Raw genomic sequence first — 21,042 nt, 5'->3', positions numbered from 1 at the left:
CATTGTTTTAATTCTCAAATTGTTGTGAAAAATCAATTTGTTCCCTATAGAAATTATTTTGTATGATATTATAAGTTGACTTAACGGTCAAAATTTTGGTCTCTTCTCCCTTTCATTCTCATGTGTTTTGATGATTTGTATTGTGAAATTTCATTCCTAATCCATTAACCTTATTTAATTCTTATCCAAATAGTTCCCTTCTCCATCAAAATTTTTATTTCCACCTCATATTATTTCAATTTGCTCATCTTTAAGACCAAAACTTGCTTGTCAATTCAATCGTTATACATTCAAGAGTATTTTTGTGTCAAATATATATAATTCCATTTATCATGCCAAAATTTAATTTTTTATCTCTTTGTTATATTATTGTCAAACCAATTTGCGTTTTTTTTTTTAAATCCTTTGCACCGATTCATTTTTTTGTTATACATTTCTTATTATTGTCAAACTTATAAAAATTGAACTAATTATATATAGTCACTATATGTTCATTTAAGTTTATAATTTCTTCGTGATATTTTTCGTTTGTACAATTAAGATTAATATGCATTACAAATTAATACATAATAAAAGTTTGATGGAGAGCAATTTGTGTAAGTTAAACTTTTTGTTGTAAAATTTTGCATGATTTATTCATACAAAATTATTTAACTACAGTTTTTAAAAAATACATCTTCAAATTATTCATGGACACTGAAAAAGATGATTTCCACCTCATTCAATTAAATATATGAAATATATATATATATATATATATATAAAGTATCTTTCAAATGTATTATTATATATTTTTAAGTTAATTAATATCTAACATAATTTAAATTATTAAAAAAAAAACTGAATGATATTAGAGTGATTAGTTATTATAGAAGGAAAAATAGCATATTAAGTAGAATTTGAATAATTAATGAATCACGCCATGCTTATTTTCCCCTGTTGGTAATTGTTTTTATTTATAAAAATACTCCATATTATATTGGTGCAGGTGATTACAAACCGCTGTATATTTTTTGAGCATTGTATCATCCAAACATCCAATGATATTATCGGTCTTAGTTATTCACGACGAGAGAAATGTAGTTTATATGAGAATCTTCTCTAGCCATTAAATTCCCTGTATTAGTAGATTTACTCAAACACTCTAAATAATTTATGTACTATGTTTTTTACTTTTCAATAAATCCAATCAACCTGTAACGACATGTTTAGCATAGAACAAGAGCAAAAGTAGAGGGTGTGGCCCCTGGGTGAATCATATAATATTTATTCAGAAAAGTTGTATAATTTTATTCAAATTGTACCCAAAATAATTGTGATTGTTACACGGTGTTTGGTTTATGTTTAATTATCTCCTTTTTGTTTAGGTCATTTTCCCTCCCATCCAACGTTTGAACATCTGAAGTGAAACTTTTGGTTGATCCATAGGGACCAAGTGGCCAGCCTCATATACCTGTTGAAATCTCATATTAATCCAAAAGTGAAATTAACACTCTAATTCAATAATATTAATCCAACCCTAAACACAAACCTTGAGGAAAGAGAGAGGTCCATGGCTTCTAAGAGAACCTGCTAGTTCACCATCAACCATGAATATCCGAACAGGAGATTTTCCAAAACCCTTCTGCCCTGACCACTTCATGCCATCAACCCACCTTGAATTCCCTATCAAAATCACATTCATTCATACATCACCATAATATCCAACACAGAATCTCAACTCAATTTCAAAACAAGATCAACTTTCAAATCAACCAACTAGCCTCACCAAGCCAATTGCATATCAGATCTTTTACCCCAGCATACACCAGCACCTTTATTCCATCCTCAAGAAGACCAGGAATTCCCACATCCAGGTTTCTCAGCATGTCTCGCAACATAGCCGCTTGAACTTTCACACTGCATAAGTTATACCTGAACCCATCCTTCACACCTAAACCACTCTTCACTTTCACCATGTTTAGCAACATCTCCACGTTTGCGAAGTTGTAGCACATATTCCCCCCACCACACTTCTTTCTGATGTCATAGTACTGCACTTTGTGTATCACCACCACAATCAGATAACTAAACACTTAAATACCTTCTCTACTTTCATCATTGCTATATATACTTACATTAATGTGGCCGGCAAAAAACATTATCCGACCGAAAATGCCTTCACAAATATCTAACGCTTCGGGGCAACTCTCTTCACCTGCATCCGTTTCGAAAAAATCATACACAGACAACAACATCAGAAAGTGAAACACCATGGTAGAAAGGAATGTGAGTGACAAATGGAAAAGTTGTATTGTACCGCAATTTTTAATGGATCGTTCACAGAGTGGGACTAACTTTCTCACGTCGTCGTACTGAGCTTCTGTAATTATTCTGCTTTGTAATGCAAAATCTGGGAATGCTGCGTATTGAATTGCAGGATTTGTAAACCCGTTACCGATAGCAAGACCCTGTTGTTATGTCGAATGAGTCAGTGCAAGCAAAACCAACAACTCAATTAATTAACCTTCATTTCATTCATTAACATTTCCCAGTCATGTATATAAGACATTTTGTACGACCTTGAGGTTTATATGAATTCCTCGTTTTTGTTTATTTGCACGGTTAATCTGAGATGCAAGTGCAGGAACGTAGTGTCCAGCATATGATTCACCAAAGATGTAGAAGTCGTTCTTAACGAAATTACGATGCGCCTTGAAAAACTCCTGCAATTGTAGTAAAATGAATAAGTAGATCTTGTTTATACACATGATAAAACAAGGAACTTTTATGTAATCACCTGCAAGAAATCGTATAAATCATTGCTAACGCCGGCTTCATCGTGTCGAATGTCGCTGTCGTCAGAAGAGTAACTAAAACCTGTCCCAGTTGGTTGGTCAACAAATATAATATTTGATGCCTGCAAAAATGAGAAAAAAACAAGTTGTTGATACAATAACAAAAGAAGTTTGGTGTAAATTGAATAAGGTTATTACCAGATCCCAGCCATAATCATTCCATGTAAGAGACAAGTTCTTGGTAATATGAAAAGGACCATTTTCGTAGAACATAGCTAATTCACTTCCACATCCTGGTCCTCCGGTCAACCATATCACAACAGGATCATTCTTGTTCTTTCGTGATTCAAAGAAAAAGTAGAACATTCTGCATGTGGTAGAAAAGTAAAATTGCAATTGTAATCATGTGACATTACTCTGAATTAATCCCACTCGGTACTTTTCCATTTCAATCAAATCATTGGAATGAACAAGTATATAGAATGAATGAAATGTGATATATTTACCTTGCAGCTTTGGAATGAGGAAGTGAATAGTAGCCTGCATGGTGACCAAGGTTTTCAACAGGAGGTCCAGAACGACCAAGAAACGAGAACTTCTTCTCGACGATCTGGCCAGGGACAAAACCAGCATGATCATCTTCTATGATGTTAATTGATTCCTCTGGGAATAGGTTAAGGCTTCTAATGAGTTTTTGTGCATTTGAGTGTAAGTATGATGCGTTGGCAGGGTTATGGTTGAGGCCATGAGAGATTGCAGAAGAAGAAATTGAAAGGAAAAGAAACAAAACAGTGAGACAAACTTTGGAAAGTGTTGGTGTTGATGCCATTGGCAAAGCCATGTTCTTCCCCAATACTGGAATAGCAGAAGATGGTTATGAATTTATAGCAGAGACTGTGCAGACAAACTTTACATTTACTGACACATACGTACTCCTATACGGGTTTATGATTATTTTATAATTAATTAATGTTTAAATCATTCTAAAATTTGAGTATTTTCTTTAAGTGATTTTATTAAAAATAATGCTGCATCTTTTTTGCATTATTGTCCTTTACATATTTTCTTACAGAAAAGAAATATCAGTTTAATTAACTTTAAGATTTTGAGTATTTTTAATTAAATTTTTATTAAAAAAATATTTTATTAAATGATTAAAATGTTTATATTTTTTAATTCCGTTAGTTAGGAAAATGTGACTGTTTGTTCATACAGTAATATTATGAACTTGAAATAAAAAATAGTTTCAAAATCCTAATTACTTTTACCAAACATCATTTTGTGTCTTTATTTGACATTTTGTTTTAATATTAGGACAATCAGGGTTTCTATCTTTATTTTTCTTTGATTTTATGGTATTTTAATTGACAACACACAATAAAACATTATAAATATCTTTATACTTAAGAGAATAGAATTTTTTTAATACAATCCCATTAGTACCGATTGATGACAAATTCAAATAGGGTGAATTTAAATGAAAGGTATAAAATTTTTGAGTACTTAATAAAATACAATTTTTTTAATAGAAACTTAATTGAAAATAGTAGAATGTAATAAGAACTAAACACTTAATTAAGTTTTTAATTTATAATTATATTTTAAAAAATATTAAATAAATTATGTATTATTAAAATAAAACTTTAAATATAATAAGAGAAAAAATTTCGACTATAATAAGTATTAAGGTATAGTTAACTCAATCCAAACAAGTTGACTTATCAATGGTTAAACTGAAAACCCAGTTTTTTGTTTTGGTAAGTCATAAATTTAATAATTTAATTTGTCCCACATGGATTGGTTTATTAGTGGTTGAGGTGAAAGTATGTAAAAATTAAAATAGTAACTTATTATATAATTGGATAAAAAAATAATTTATATAAAAATAGTAAATACCTACGTAATTAAAAGTAATTTATAATTTAATTAAAAGGATGATTACAAAATTATAAAAAATCACTGCAGTGAATTACAAGTAAACCTACATTCAAACCTATTATCTTACATAATAAGACAAGTTCAATTTTACCTATATTTAAAAAGTTATATTTTTTCAACTCAATCATTTCAAAAATAGGATTAGTTATGTCAACTAATTAGAACATGATATTCTTAACCGTTACTATATTTTTCATATTAATTAAAGTATCACTAAGTCATTACTTCGATATAAAATATTATTATGTAATAAAATAAGATAAAAGATTGAAATTAATTCATTTTACTTATCCTTCGAAACACTCTCTTTTCCTGTTTAATAATAATAATAATAATAATAATAATAATAATAATAACTTTTAAATATTTAAAACTTAAGAAATTTTATCGTATTCTTTTATTGCGATCATAAAGAACTTGTAAAGTAACCGAGGAAGCAATCAATAGACCTAATTAAATGAGAAATATACTTTCATTAAATATTAATCAATAACACATTAATGCATTAAATGAGAAGTAAAATCCTTGAAAACCAAATTAATTAAATTAGTCAATATTTTTAACTTATTTGAATATGTTTTTGAAAAACCTGAAAAAGATCTAAACAAACGAAAATTAGTATTATATATATGAAATTTACTAACGTAATTATATAATTTTTTTTTATAATTTTTGTTATTATTTAATTTGTACAATTCTGTTATGATTTATGATGCATATATACGATACGCATATCGGATACGGCACGTATCTGATACACCTATACGCTAATTTTGAAAATAATAAGATATGACACTTGATATATGCATAATAAAAAATATACAATTTTTTTCAAAAAAAAATGAGAAATATATGATTATTCTTGTGCGAATCTAAATTAAAATCAAATGTATTAAATATTTTCAATATAAAAAACGTTATTGGTATATATATATATATATATATATATATATATATATGTGTGTATGTATGTATGTATGTATGTATGTATATATATAGTTGGCGTCAGTTAGGCGGTATGTAGACTTTTGTTGCTCTCCACAGTGCTTTCGGATTAATAAGTTTCATGTTATGTCAATTTGAACTTGTTCGATCTGTTCAATTGCGACCTTATAATGCAATCACACTCTCATGTCCAATTGCATCTCCTTGTGCTTCTGGACCCCACAATAACAACAAAAAGTGTGCTAAACTATTAGCGGGAGTGGAAACTGCATCGGTTAAGAAGTTGCAACCTTCTAAATAAAAATTTGTCAAGCTATGAGTATACCATGAAGTTACGAAAACGAAACAGTCTATATATATATATATATATATATATATATATATATATATATATATATATATATATATATATATATATATCAATAAAGTATCTTAAAATACCGGATACGGATTCGTGTCAAACACATAACTAGTTAAAATTTTTGTTTTTATACAATTCTTTGTTTTGTGCTTGAAGTGTTTTTTGTTAGCTTAAGATGATAAAGATATTTTAAAAAAAAAATATTTAGTTACAGAAATTTATAAGTTTACAAATTTATTTATTAAATTAGATGAAGTTATTTATCAGTCAAATTAGTTTTATTATGTGGTAGAAATTTTTTAATTTAATAATACTCTACTAATAAAAGTATTATATATATATATATATATATATATATATATATATATATATATATATATATATATATATATATATATAAATTATACGTAGTTGTATACTATAGAATAAATATTTCTTTTCATTTGGATAAATTTATGTATTGGTCATGTTTTTTATGTTGTATATTTATTTCACTCTACAAGTAACATTTTTTTTTTGTGTAACTAAACGAAAAATATTAAACAGTATACAAATAGTTAACCTAATGAAGATCACGAAACTCAGAAAGTTCAAAAATCAGTATAATTTGTGCCTCCAATATATTAATCAAGTAAAAAAAGATGATATATTTGACATCTTTTTAGAAAATGCAACCACTTCACAATTTTATATTTTTATATTTAAAAAGTGAATATTTCATTATATTTTTATATTTATAGATCGTAAAACAAATGTATTTTTGTTTTAATGTCAAAGATTTTTTTATAAATCTATAGCCAAAAGTGAAATTAACAGTATTGTCATACTCAATAATGCAACCTCATTTTTAAATTTCAATAATGTGAAGTTGAAGGACTTGTATACATCCATTTATATCGAGTATTTCTGATAATATCAACTAATGAGATAACGTAAACTAAAATGACTTGGAAAACTTATAACAAATTGTTTAACAAATTATTTATATTTTCTGAACTAATTTCGACAACTTAGTAATATTTATATTTATAAAGACAGAAAAACCTAAACAAATTTATAAAAAGAAAAAGAAAAAAAAAAAGAGTGTGCCTCAGAAATATACTCGTTATTGCTTTCACACGTAAAAACTTTGTAACTTAACACATACTCTTACTAACTTAAACGAAGTTTTCTGTAAAGTTAATTTATTCTTACTAACTTAACTGACATAAAATCTTCCATTGAAAAATCTCATTTCATTATGTGAATGACTTCGACAATAATTCATTCATAACTCCAGCATAAAGGAACAAAACCTTATACAACAACTTATGTAAAAACATTCTATCTTTTGATAAGAATAAACATAATTTTATACAGTATTTTACAAATGTACTTAAAAAGGATATTCTTATAAATTTGATTTACGAGATTCACCGAAAAGATTCAATAATAATAAAATATGAATCCTCTCTAAAACTTTAAAATAATATTTTTTTTATGAATATTTTTAATGACAGACTTTATTTTAATGAAAAAAAAAATATTTTACACAACAACTTACGATTAGGTTAAAACAGTGTTTTCCGTTCTTTGCTTGATTTTATAACTTTTCATACTTTTCTAAATTAAACTAATGGCCACTTAAAACTTTGATTTCAAACTTCCTTTTTTTTTTCTGGTTCCCCGTCCAGTCATATTTTAATTTGTGATAAATAGTCCTAAATTTTTATATTTGTAATAAAAAAGAAAAGAGAAAGTAAAAAAATAAAAACTAGTATCAAATAAATGTAAAAAAATGGATGTTAAAATATAATTGTCTAAATCTAACAAAAAAAGTGTGTTAAAAATGTACAAATTTCGCTTTATATATACATATATATTTTTTGAATTGACCTTATTTTTAGTTGATATGTACTTTCAACGTAGTAATAATTAGATATAATAGTTAAGTATCCAGAATTTCACCCTTGAATTTATTCGGAAAGCCATGTATACAAAAATAATTGTGATCGCTATCCATGTTAAAAGGATGTTCGGTTTTGGTTTTAAGATGACTATATAAATCATTAGGAACCCTAATTATCTGGTGTTGGGTTCATCAGTTTTCCTCCCATCCACCTTTTCAACATCTCTAATGCAACTTTTGGTTGATCCATAGGTACCATGTGCCCAGCATCATGCACCTGTTAGTACCATCAAATAAAGTTATAACCAAAGTAAAAATATCGAATTCAGATTCTCGAATAAGTTTTTGTTGACTTATGGTTATTTGAGACATTGTGAGTTTATGTATATATAAAATTAGTCTAATATATATAAGATATTTGACATCAGTTTTACATTAAAAATTTTAAAAGGTGAGTCTTTTTTTTTTTTGTTATAGTTATGTTGTTAGTCACTTAGAATCATCGATTCTAATATTACTGATGGGTTATGGTTATTTGAGAGATTGTGGGTTTATGTATATATAACATTAGTCTAGCACATATAAGATATTTGACACGTGTTTTACACCAAAATCTGATGATAATGATGTTATGGGTCTTTATTTATAGTACTTAACTTTGTCTATTCTATCAATGTGAGACTTTGATTCACACTTTCACTATCCCTAATATTTTTATTGTGTTGTTATCTACTAAAGTTAAAAATACACTTCAATATTTTAAAGATAATTTTAATATATTTTAAAATTTCAAAATTAATAGTTATGGACGTATTCCAGACAAAAAAATAACAGAAAAAACCTTGAGAAACAAACAAACCTTGAGGAAAGAGAGAGGTCCATGGCTGTTTAGAGTCCCTGATTCTGCACCATCAACCACAAATTTCACTGTAGGAGATGCCTCAAAACCCTTTTGGCCTGACCAGTTCATGGCATTGATCCACCTTAAATTCCCTGCAAAACCAAAACCAGAACTCATTAGTTTTTTCAACACAAAACCAATGTTCTTGAGATGAATCAAGTAGCCTCACCAAGCCAATTGCATATGAGATCCTTTTCCCCAGCATACGCAAGAAACCTTATCCCATCCTCAAGAAGACCAGGAATCCCCACTTCCAGATTTTTCATCGTGTCTTGCAGCATAGCATCATACACTGTTCGACTGCACGAAACATACTTCAACCCCTTCCCCACACCTAAAGCACTCTTCACTTTCTCCTCGTTTAACAACTTCTCCACGTTGCTGTAGTCATAGCACAAAGGTCCCAGACATTTTTTTCGAATGTCGTAGTACTGCAATTTTCACACACCACAATGCATCAATCAATCAACCAAACCCAACTACCTCATTTTTCTCAAACAGTTTCTATTGTTTCAGGACAGCTTAACTTACGTTAAGATCACCGACAATAGACAATAATTTATCGAAAATGGCTTCACAAGCATCTAATGCATCCTCACAAACCTTCCCACCACGAGATTCTGCAAATTAAAACGCAAACAACGATACACAGTGAAACATATAAAAGGCTGTGAAGTGAGTGACAAATGGAAAAGAACTCGCTATATACTACCGCAGGCTTTAGCGGTTTTGTCACAGTCTGGGATTAACTTGCTGATATCATCTGCCTCCTTCTTCGTAATTAGTCCGTTCTGTAACGCAAATTCTGGGTATACTTCGTATTGAATCGGAGAATTTGTTAACCCATTACCAATCGCAAAACCCTGTTGTTATATATATATATATATATATATTTCAAATAAATCAACTGAACCAAAACCAAGACAAAGTAATTAGTAATTAATATTATATATCCTTGCTCGACCTTGAGGTTTATATGGATTCCTTGTTTCTTTTTATTGTTTTGGTTAATCAGTGAAGCAATTGCAGGAATATAGTGTCCGGCGTATGATTCTCCAGTGATATAGAAATCATTCTTAACAAACTCAGGATGAGCCTTGAAAAACGCCTGTGAGATTATAGTAAAATTAATTCAGTAGATAATATCATATCTTATATTCAGGTCAATGGAATGAAAGAAGGAACCTTATGTAATCACCTGCAAGAAATCATATAAATCATTGCTAACGCCAGTTTCATCGGGGCGAATGTCACTTTTATCAGAAGAGTAACTAAAACCTGTCCCAGTTGGTTGGTCAACAAATATAATATTCGATGCCTGCAAAATGAGCACAAAAAAAAGAGAGTTGCAGATACAAATAAGAAAAAAGATTGGTGCAAGTTTATAACAGTTTTTATAAAAGAAACATGGAGAAATTGAGTAATGTGAGACCTGATCCCAGCCGTAATCATTCCATGTAAGAGACAAGTTGTTGGTGATATGAAAAGGACCGTTTTCGTAGAACAAAGCTAATTCACTTCCACACCCTGGTCCTCCAGTCAACCATATCACAACGGGATCATTCTTGTTCTTTCGTGATTCAAAGAAAAAGTAGAACATCCTGCGTGCCACACAAAAAGAAAGACACTGAGGTTAATGATGTGTTAGCAATTAACGTAAACTAACTAATCCACAAGCATATACTTATGATTCCTTAAGATCTGTACACTGATTCCTTGAGTATATCACACACGATCTAATGAACAAAGAGAATTTACCTTGCAGCTTTGGAATGAGGAAGTGAATAATAGCCTGCATGGTGACCAAGGTCTTCAACAGGAGGCCCAGAAGCACCGAGAAACGAGAAGTTGGTCTCTACGATCTGACCAGGGACAAAAGTATGAAGGTGGTGAAGTTCTTGGATGGTGTTGAAGGGTTCCTTCGGGAATAGGTTAAAGCTTCTTATGAGTCTTTCTGCTTTTGATGATTGTGGTGGGAATGCAGGGTGGCGAGAAGTTGCATAGGAAAATGAAAGTGATGCGAACAAAAGCAACAGAGAGAGTTTGGAGAAGGGTAATGAACATGCCATCTTGTTTACACTGGAAAATCTGTGCCCACGATGCCTGTCAATTTTATAGAGGAAACACGCTATTTTCACATCAATTTTTCTTTCTAAAACCTATATTTAACACTACCTCTCGTTATTTTTTATTTTTTTTAAATATAAAAATCAACTTTTATTAAGAGCACTTTATTCTTATCAAATATTTCAAACGGTAATAAAACGGTGTCGAATAATATTTTCCTTATTGTCGGAAACTGATATTTAACTCTGATTTTTTGCTTTTAAAAACGATAATTTATACACTTTCTAAAACTACGTTCATTATTTAACACCTTTTAAATGATATTATATTTAATATTTTTTTATAAATTATTTAACTCATTTAACTTTTATATTTAAAGAAAATATTTAATTATTTGGATAATCTCTAAAAATGTGTTAATTTGTTCTCGCTATTAAAAAAAGTTTCGATTACATCCTTGTATGACACCTATTTCAAACTTTCATTTCTTTTTATTCTCTCTTACATTCAATTGACTCGGATATAAAAGCATAATTTCTTATAGTATTTACTTTTATCATATTAATATAATATCTTTGTATAAAAGTTCAGTGTAAAGTGAGCCTAGAAATAAAAGAGCGTGTGAAAGAATAATTTTCGTCTTATAGCACTTCGCAATGCAAAATCATGCGACTAACTTTTTTGTACTTCTTTTCGTAGATTCTTTTTTTCATTTTCACAAAAAAAGTTTTCCAAATTCTATCAACTTGCCCCCATAATTCCCAAACTTGCCCCAAATAATTACCAAACTATAGTGATTAAATACATAATTTAATAAAGTTATTTCATTTAAATATTAAATATCAACTTATGATTACTTAATTAATAAATATTAAATATTAATCATTAAATTACAAGTATTCAATTAATAAATTGTTAACTTAATAAATAATATAAAGAATGCTAACCAATGTAGTGAACGCATAATTAGTGATCTTTGATTTTAAAATTTTAAATTGAAAACTGAAATAATTAATTTTAGGAAAAAAATTTATTTTTAGTCACTAAAGTTTGGTTTTAATTTGGAAATGGTCCATAATCGAAATTTTGTCAATGTTTGGTCCCTACAGTTTCAAAATTATTGTTTTTTATCCTTATTTTTGGATGACGTTAAAAATAACAAACGCCGTATTACGCATTATTTATTTATTTATGAAATAAAAACTAGTGTCCACATGCTTTTCACAAAAATTGGAAAAAATATATTTTTAGTCTATGAATTTTGAACTTAATTTGAAAATGGTCCTTATACGAAATTTGGTCACTATTGAGTCCTTGCACATTCAAAATAATTTTTAATATAATAATAATAATATTATTATTATTAACAATAATAAAATACAATTATTAATAGTATTATTATATATTAATTATTATTATTATTATTATTAAATATATAATAATAATTATTATTATTATTATATATTAATTATTATACATCATTATTAATAATATTAAAATAAATAATAATATTATAATTATTAATAATATATAATAATATACTAATATATAATAATAATTATTATTATTATTAATATTAATATTATTAACAGTTAACAAAAATTAAATATTAATATATGAGTAGTAATGTTAATAATGATTTACAATATTAATATATAAGTAATAATATTAATAACAATTAATAATATTATTATTATATAATAACACTATTAATAATTATATATCAGTATTATTATTATTATATTATAAATAATAATATTATTATTATTATATAATCTCATTAGTTATTAATATTACTAATGAATAATAATATTAATAATAAATAATAATAATATTGTTAATTATTATTAATTGCTATTAATTATTATTACTGATATATTAATATTTTTAATTATTATTTATTTTATTACTGATATATTAATATTAATATTATTAAATTATTATTATTAATATTACTACTGATATATTAATATTATTACTCATATATTAATATATATTTTTTATTAACTGTTAATAATATTAATAATTATTATATATTAATAATAGTGATAATATTATTATTTATTTTAATATTATTAATAATATATAATTATATTATTAATAAATAATAATAATAATACTAATAATTATATATTATTATTATTATTATTAATAAAAATTATTATTATATATTAACAATAATTTTAAACAGCGACCAAGTTTCGATTAGGGACTATTATTAAGTTTAAATTTTAGGAATCAAAATATATTTTTTTTACTAATGAAAATATTATACTCTAATGTGAAAAAATTTCCTCTTTTAGTAATATTTTTTGCCACTCCTTCAAATTAATTTTCTTTATTTTAAATTTATTTATATTTTAATTTTCAGTAATATTAAAATATATTTTTTTTATTATCTCAAATTAATGTTCATCAAATAAATTATTAATCAGAATTGTACATCACTTTCGGGAATTTTTGAATTTTAAATAAGTAAAATTGTAATTATGATAATTAGTTTAAAATTCATTTAATATAACATTTAACTATGCACTTTTGTAAAATTCAAGACATATTAATCATCTAAGACATTAGTTAGCAGGACCCAAATAATATTAATAATTTCATTACTAAATGTAAGATTATTTACTATCTACAAATTATATAATTAATTAATTTATGTCAATTTTTTTAAAATTATTGGACATAATTAAATCATTAATTTGTAGTGAGGTTAATAAAAAAAATTTAATCCCGTCACAAATAAATATGTATATCATTGTGTAAATCAAATTCTTCCTTCTTTTTTTTAATATACACTTTTTCTTAATTTTACTTTTTAAATGATAATTTTTACACAAAAATAATTACTTTATCAAATTTTGTTTTTTAAGTAACTTTTTTTCTAAACTTAAACGTTTTTTATTTTGATTTGATTCTTTTCTTAAAACTTAATAAACTTTTTAGATTATAACAACTATTTATAATAAAAAAATATCCATAGAATAAATAAAAATTATTGATAATAAAATTTTATAAATTATATATAATTATACAATTATATGTATATAATGCAAAAAGCAACCAAAGACAAGAGAGTTTGAGTTTTCTCCCTATAAACACTATCACATAAAGATACTAAAACAAAGAACATGTAATTATGCAATAATCCACCATTTTACAAATGCGGTAAATGCATTAAAACTCAAATTACAACAAAAAGGAGGTTAGTATAATCGCTACAACCAATATTGTAAATACATTATCGAGATACTATTCAAATAAAATAAAACCATATTAAAAATTAAGAGCAATCAAATCCCAAAAGATAAAAAGTATAAATTTTAATTAAATGTAATTTGTTAGTTTTTACCTTTCTCTTTAATTAAAGACGTTAATAATTTTTATCTTAAATAAGCCTAATTGAAATATCTTTTCAAAAGTTGAGACTCAATTAACACATTTTTAAAGAAGAATACCAAACTGACACATCCAAATGATAGTGACTATCATCCGACTAATTAAACTTTAAATTAACAAGTACTCACCACATTCTTGTCCATTTCACATTCATTGACAATTGTGAATTTCTAACCACTTCATTTGTGGCACATAAATTGTCTCATAATCACATGATATATGTGCATTCTCAAGGAATTTCAAGAATTATTTAGAATTGCAAGTTTCATAAGCTGCTGATTAATTTTACTAATTTTATTAAACCAAGTTATGCAATAGATCCTCAACCATGCATGTAGACTTTAAGGTCAGTATCTTGTCACAGCAAAAAAAAACTACAGCTTGAGACATTTTGCAAGAACGGGTGTAATTACATACGAACCTCCCTTCACAATATATTACCCATTAGATTTATCAATTGTCTGTTTCAACAAATAGGATACAAACCTGTCAACATCTCAATCTCTTAAAACACACCAGAGTACAAGTAGAGGTGTGAGATTAGAATACTTGCTTATGATCTAACTTTAGCAAGTCGGGCCCTAATTTCTTCCATTTCTTCCTCATCATCAACACCCTCTGCTATAGCCTCTTCCTGCAATTCATAATGAATTCCATGATTGGTGTTTATGTGTAAGGCAGGAAAGAGCCATGTTTATAAAGAAAATTAGCTATAACTGAACATACCTCTGAGGCTCCAACACTTTGACCAGGTTGTTTCACCCTTTCTTTCCTCACAGCTTCAGGAAGTTGTGCAGCTGTCTCACCGGCTATTGCGGTCAACACTTTATCGACTTCTTCTTCTATCTCATCTTCTATATCCTCAGAATCTAGTGCTGAGTCCACAGCATCATTTACTATCTCCTCGATAACTCCTGCCTGAAAGAGACAACACTACTCATAAATACCAATGCAACTATCTTCTCTAACCACAAGGGGATGACAGGACTCAATGTGACGTTCTTCCACACCACTAAAAGGATTTTGCAGGTATACCTTAGTCATTTCTTTGCTGAACTCTTGCATTGTCACAGCCATTTCGGGAGCCTTCATGAGATTATTGACAAGCTTCATAACCTCAGCACTTTTTGACAGATGTCCCACTGTACGAGCAATTGCTGCATAAACAACCAAAAATCATGAATTTCCGAACAAAATTCTAACAACACAAACCCGTCATGATGACTAATTGCGTAAGAGTTCACAGCTAAAACAGTAATTGATTAATTTAATTATTATATATAAGTATATTTATAATAAACACGTACATGAGAATATTACAGTATATGATTTGTCACAATAGTCATCGCATCAAGCCAAATAAAAGAAAAAATTCTAATCAAAGAAGGCTGATTATACACAAATCATCCTCTAGCCCAAACAAACCTTCCCTCTGTCTTGGTTTTAAAGGGCTCTCTCAGCTTACACATTGGGCAGTAAAAAATGGAGATCATACCAAAGGATCAGCAGAGACAGAGAATGAAACAGAAAATGTGACAGATTGTAAGATCCTATTCAAAAACATAAAATTAAATTCATATCATATTAGCAACAATCACCTTAAAATTACAAACTAACACTCACAGAGTGCCAGGTGGGAAGGAAACAAATAGGTGAGAAATAGGGTTAATGGAAATAGAGAAAAGAGAAATACAGTAAATGAAAATAGGCAAGAAATAGAATAAAAATAGAAGCCTTTGAATTAAGAAATAGCGAAGAGAAAAATAAGATATAGAAGTGTTTTTTTGTAAGAATGATGAAATGGAGGGAGAGGAAAGAAGAGAGTGAAAATGAGAGAATGGATGTGGTTTGATAGAATAGAAATGTGAAAATAAACCAGACATACCAGAAGAAATGTAGTGCAACAAAATCAATTATATTACCCATTTTGTGTTAATAACATATAAACCTCCGTCATAATCAATCATCCAGATATGATAATTAAATATCCCACCCTGAGAATCTACTCCCAAAGTCTTGTAAGACAAAGCCTTTTGATTAAAAGATAAACCTCACGTATAGTTTCTTGGTTTATCCTCCCCTTACAAATGTGAATATAATAAATAATGAATTAATAATAAAAATATTAAAAATAAATGATAATAATACTATTTTTTAAACTAAATAGTTTTGAAAGTTTAATTGCTACTTTATTATCTCTCCCTTCCCCTTCAAATGGACAACTTTATTTATTTCCACTTTATTTCTCTTCTCTTCTTTTCCACCTATGTCCTCTATCTCTTCTCCCTTACCCCAACATGCCATAAGACATGCCATAACTGGTAATGGATGAAGTATCCAGACTTTAATGTTATTTCTCCTCTTCTGATGGCATTTTTTTTACGTGGGACTTGTAACTGACAACCTCAATTCTAATAACTCCCTCCATCTTCTTTCCCTCCTCTCGATTTCCATGCTAATTGTATTCTACAAAACATATCCTTAACTAAAATCTAACTACAAATCAATGAGACAACCGAAAAGTTGGAATTCATAATATAACAGACAAACTTGGTAACAATTGCAGCACTGGAATGCAAAAGACAGACAGGTCAGAAGACTCAAAACAGAGAGCAAGGGTTGAGAGTAACAGAAAAAAGTACTCACAAACAGTCATACAAATCATGGTGGGTTTTTTTCCTTTTCAACAGAAAATAGGCTTTTCTGAGAACGCATGGTGGGATAGTATGATTCCAACAATTCTATGCCCAAGATTGTGCATTGCTACTCACACCAGTCATACCAAGACATAGTTTTCATGTGAATGGCAATTGCAAGCAAATCCATGCAAGGATAGTAAAAAATTGAGATCCTACCTCAGATCGGAATAAGGGGATGAAAAATCATAAATCATGGAAACATAACACTTATCATAAGATGCTGCCTAAAATGATAAGTTATATTAAGGTATAAATGTGTGTGCGCGCGTGCACAAAAAATAACATAAATAAGACATACAGACAAGTCAAACCCAAGGTATCAAACAAAACTATCTGCATGTTGCACACTAGATTAAAATCCTCGAACCTCTATCCTCTCTACCCCAAAAAACTAAAGGCAGAAGCAACAAATAGTCAAGTGATCGTTTTCCTCAACCAAAAATTCAATCATCAACAAAATCAACTACGTTGACAAATTTATCCACACCATTCAGTTACAAGAAAGATTAAAAAAAATTAAAGTTCTACAGCTAAGGACCAATTATCAAAAACCTGGTATCAAACATAAGTAACTAACTTAGACAGTCCTTATCTGTTACAAGGCAAAATTAAGGTAAGGCTAATAAAACATGGAGAAACCTACCAACGCTCTCCCCAAGGTGCATTGATATAGAATTCATTTGTGCTTTATTTTCATAAAGACGGTTAACAGTTTTCCTAGATCTCACAAGTTCCTTGGCAAGTGCCTGCAAATTACAGAAATATCACAATAAGGAGAAATTTTTCTAAAAATACTGACCGTATCCTTTGAACCTTAAAATCTAAAAAGATAACACATATTGATGCCTAGAAGGCCACAAACAAATGCAACCCAAAAATCACTTCATTATTAGTTTATTGAATATTGTGACGGATCCTAACGAGCCCACCAACGGACACAATCCATACAAACTTTAAGCTACATAACTGCTAGTTCTTCCTCCAATGCATGCATAATCCAATTGGTCAATCCAATAATTCATTAGATTCAACACAAATACGCAATGCAATAAGAGTCCATCCCAAGTTTTTCTCTCATCCCGTCTACTGCGTCTCCTTGATCATCATGCTAAGCATTAGGGACTTGCACGAAAAATATGTCCTAAAAAATAAATTAATATCTTCCTCACCCACACTCAATAATGGAAACCAAGATGTATTTCATGCTCTTCCATCTAGAACCAACTCTACTCACAACTTACAACTCCGCTCACAACTTACGTATTCAACAAACAAATGTAAGAGGTGATATACCCACCTTGCTCAATCCCTCAAACTAAGTCAAATTAATGCATGAATCTACCAAAAAAATTAAAAAACTCACATGCACGGACAACAGGACATCAATGTCAAATAACCAAATTACAAGTAACAAAATAAAAGAGTAAGATAGACCAAACCTTTGCGGAACCCATGTCATTTCTCTTTGCAGCTTCTCTGATCGCCTTCTGCACATTTTTTTCTTCTCTCTGTATATCTAATAGAAACCCATAACACAAAAATCAAGCAAACAAAAAAAATTACAAAAGAGAATTGGGTAGGGTTTAATAAAGAGGAAGGAATACCGCGAATTTGGCGCTCAATGTTGCGACACTCCTGACGAAGCCTGCGCTGCCAATCCCTCAATAGTTGTTGCGGATTTGGCTTCGGCTTCAGAATGTTCATCACCTTCTCCATTCCCACTGATCCCAAAATCGAAAATTGATTTTCAAGAGATCGGAAGGAATTAAAGTTTGCTCACAAAAACAATTGCTTCAAATTTGTTCTTTTGGCAAAACCTCTGAAAATTAGATCCTACTGAAACATTGGGTTCATCAAAGACGATGATTCGCTTCCACGAATAACACCTACTATGTTCTTTTACCCCTTTCACGCGTTTTACCCAAAATGTTCTGTTCTAATCATTTTAAAAAATAAAGAAAAAATATAAAAGGTTTTCACTTCTAACATTATATGATTATTTTTTCACTTAATTTTGTTTAGATAACGAGTAAATTCAAAAAGAAAATAGATGAATAGATAAAAACAGAATACAATTAAATTAATTTTATATTGTCTTAACTATATATAACAAACTAATATCCTTATCTTTTAATTAGATAAAGATCAATTATATGTCATATATATTAATCAATAGACCCAACCGATACTTCACACATAGTAACATTATCAAAATTTATCTAATATGCTTAACTAACTACTTTATATAACAAATTGTTTTATGTGATAATATTTAATTCTTAAGAAAATTAATATCGAATAAATAAATAAATAAATAAACAAACGTCATGATCTTGTTTACATAAATAAATAAAAAAGTGACTGAATAATTATTTATTTGTTAATTTTCTCCACCTTTAATATAAATTTTTTTTATGGCATGTATATTTTTAATATTGGATTAAATATGTTTTTTGTCTCTCAAGTTAGTAAAATTTGGAATTAGTCCCTTCTTGAAACTTTATATCATCTTAGTCATTCATTTTTAAAATACGTGAATTTAGTCCTTTTAACCAAATTTTGTTAAGTTTGTCTAACGTTTCAAGCGCATTTCATGATAGTATTTCCACGCATTTTTTAAAGATGAAAGACTAAATTGGTATAAAGTTTCGAAAAGGGACTAATTTCTAAATTCACTAAAATTTGAGGGATTAAATACATATTTAACCCTTTAATATTTGATCTTATGGTTAAAAATTGAAAAAAAAAAACATTTATATCTCATTTTACACATTTTTCCCGTTTTAACATTTATCAGATTTTTTTATTTTAAAATTTGATTCCAAAAGTCCAATCTATAGGATGATTTAACTATACGAGAAGGTTAAAAATAAAACTTTTTTTCTAGAAAAATTAAACGATAGTTAATGTGACATTTCATTTAAATAGAACAAATATACTAAATAAAACATTACATAAATATAATATTAAAAAAGAGCATACGAGATGAACCGTATATAAGGATTCACCATTACAGTCATCCATAAATACACTTAGGAAAAAAAAACTAAGGCACACTAAGATGTCATCAACTAAACAGTATTAAAGAGTTTTGATAGTTGTCAAAAAGCTTGCTCATAGAGCAAGATATATAGTGCCTTCAAAAAGTAACCCAAGTTTGGCTACACAACAGAGTTTCCATCACCCTACTCACACTAATAATTGATGATCAGTGCAAAAGAAAAAACCACACACAAAACAAACATAAGCTGACAAAAAGGGTAAATTAAAGTATAAAAATTTTGAACATGTTATAGCAAACAAATACTTAAACACATCATAAACATGCAACAAGATGGGCATACAATCATGTGATAACAAACAAGCAGGACTCTAAGTCTCAAATATCTGAATACATATAATAAGATGGGATTCACTGAATGCTTGCACTTGTCGTGGCCTCTACTACTCTGCAGAGCCATTGCCAATGGGTTTCACCCTACCACACAAAGGGTTAGCCTTCAAACATATAAGGTCATTATCCTGCCAAAGACTAGGGCATCCCGCTACTCTCACCACTTGAACCAGTCTGCTCTAGGTGAGATTAACTTATTCTTTAGAGTGTTGGGATACAATCCTTACTTGAATCCTTATCTAATTATATACACTACATACCACCATGAAATCTCACTAAGAGATTCATGGAATTACGTCTATATCACACCTGATTCATGTTCCTCACACCCTAACCACAACTTTTTTTCTCAAGCATTATAATTTCATGCCAATACTTCAACCAACCAGCCAAATTCATGTTTTACTCATGCCAACATACCAATTTCGGTTCATAAAATCAAATAATACATACATATTCACATACTTCATGCTTTAAATAGGGTAATCCAATCAATCATGCAACCAACAACCGAAAACATGTAAGAGAACATCACGTCCCTACACCAGTCTCGCTCAAGCCATGGACCCTCGCTCAGGCGAAAGAAGCCTTTCGCTCAAGCTTCAAGCTCTCGCTTAGGGGAGACGACCAACAAGAAGCACTGGGAGGCTCTGTGAGTTCTTGTTTTGGC

The 21,042-nt window shown here is 28.7% G+C and overlaps 3 protein-coding genes across 3 annotated transcripts; all 3 read right to left on the bottom strand.

The window, feature by feature from the left end:
• Nucleotides 1–1,231: 1,231 nt before the first annotated feature.
• LOC114169160 (serine carboxypeptidase-like) lies at nucleotides 1,232–3,653 on the bottom strand. The gene is made up of 9 exons (XM_028054199.2): nucleotides 3,284–3,653; nucleotides 2,976–3,144; nucleotides 2,780–2,899; nucleotides 2,562–2,705; nucleotides 2,300–2,450; nucleotides 2,118–2,197; nucleotides 1,769–2,033; nucleotides 1,532–1,665; nucleotides 1,232–1,453 (listed from the first exon to the last, which is right to left on the bottom strand). The coding sequence occupies exons 1-9, from the start codon at nucleotides 3,616–3,618 to the stop codon at nucleotides 1,364–1,366; spliced, it is 1,488 nt and encodes a 495-aa protein (XP_027910000.1). The 5' UTR covers nucleotides 3,619–3,653; the 3' UTR covers nucleotides 1,232–1,363.
• A 4,309-nt stretch (nucleotides 3,654–7,962) lies between these two features.
• On the bottom strand, nucleotides 7,963–10,918 carry LOC114170483 (serine carboxypeptidase-like). Its single transcript, XM_028055969.2, has 9 exons — nucleotides 10,569–10,918; nucleotides 10,243–10,411; nucleotides 10,009–10,128; nucleotides 9,775–9,918; nucleotides 9,523–9,673; nucleotides 9,342–9,430; nucleotides 8,980–9,241; nucleotides 8,769–8,902; nucleotides 7,963–8,186 (listed from the first exon to the last, which is right to left on the bottom strand). Exons 1-9 carry the CDS (start codon nucleotides 10,877–10,879, stop codon nucleotides 8,079–8,081), a joined length of 1,488 nt encoding a protein of 495 aa, XP_027911770.2. The 5' UTR covers nucleotides 10,880–10,918; the 3' UTR covers nucleotides 7,963–8,078.
• A 3,750-nt stretch (nucleotides 10,919–14,668) lies between these two features.
• LOC114168282 (vacuolar protein sorting-associated protein 24 homolog 1) lies at nucleotides 14,669–18,916 on the bottom strand. The gene is made up of 6 exons (XM_028053035.2): nucleotides 18,583–18,916; nucleotides 18,418–18,494; nucleotides 17,622–17,724; nucleotides 15,315–15,436; nucleotides 15,006–15,197; nucleotides 14,669–14,913 (listed from the first exon to the last, which is right to left on the bottom strand). The coding sequence occupies exons 1-6, from the start codon at nucleotides 18,692–18,694 to the stop codon at nucleotides 14,833–14,835; spliced, it is 687 nt and encodes a 228-aa protein (XP_027908836.1). The 5' UTR covers nucleotides 18,695–18,916; the 3' UTR covers nucleotides 14,669–14,832.
• Between the last annotated feature and the right edge of the window lie 2,126 nt (nucleotides 18,917–21,042).

This window comes from Vigna unguiculata, chromosome 11 (assembly GCF_037176805.1).
Source record: "Vigna unguiculata cultivar grain cowpea cultivar isolate G323 ecotype 2 chromosome 11, ASM3717680v1, whole genome shotgun sequence".
NCBI lineage: Eukaryota > Viridiplantae > Streptophyta > Magnoliopsida > Fabales > Fabaceae > Vigna > Vigna unguiculata.
The sequence above is the reverse complement of the archived record's forward strand: the minus strand, read 5'-3'. Positions and strand labels throughout refer to the sequence as shown.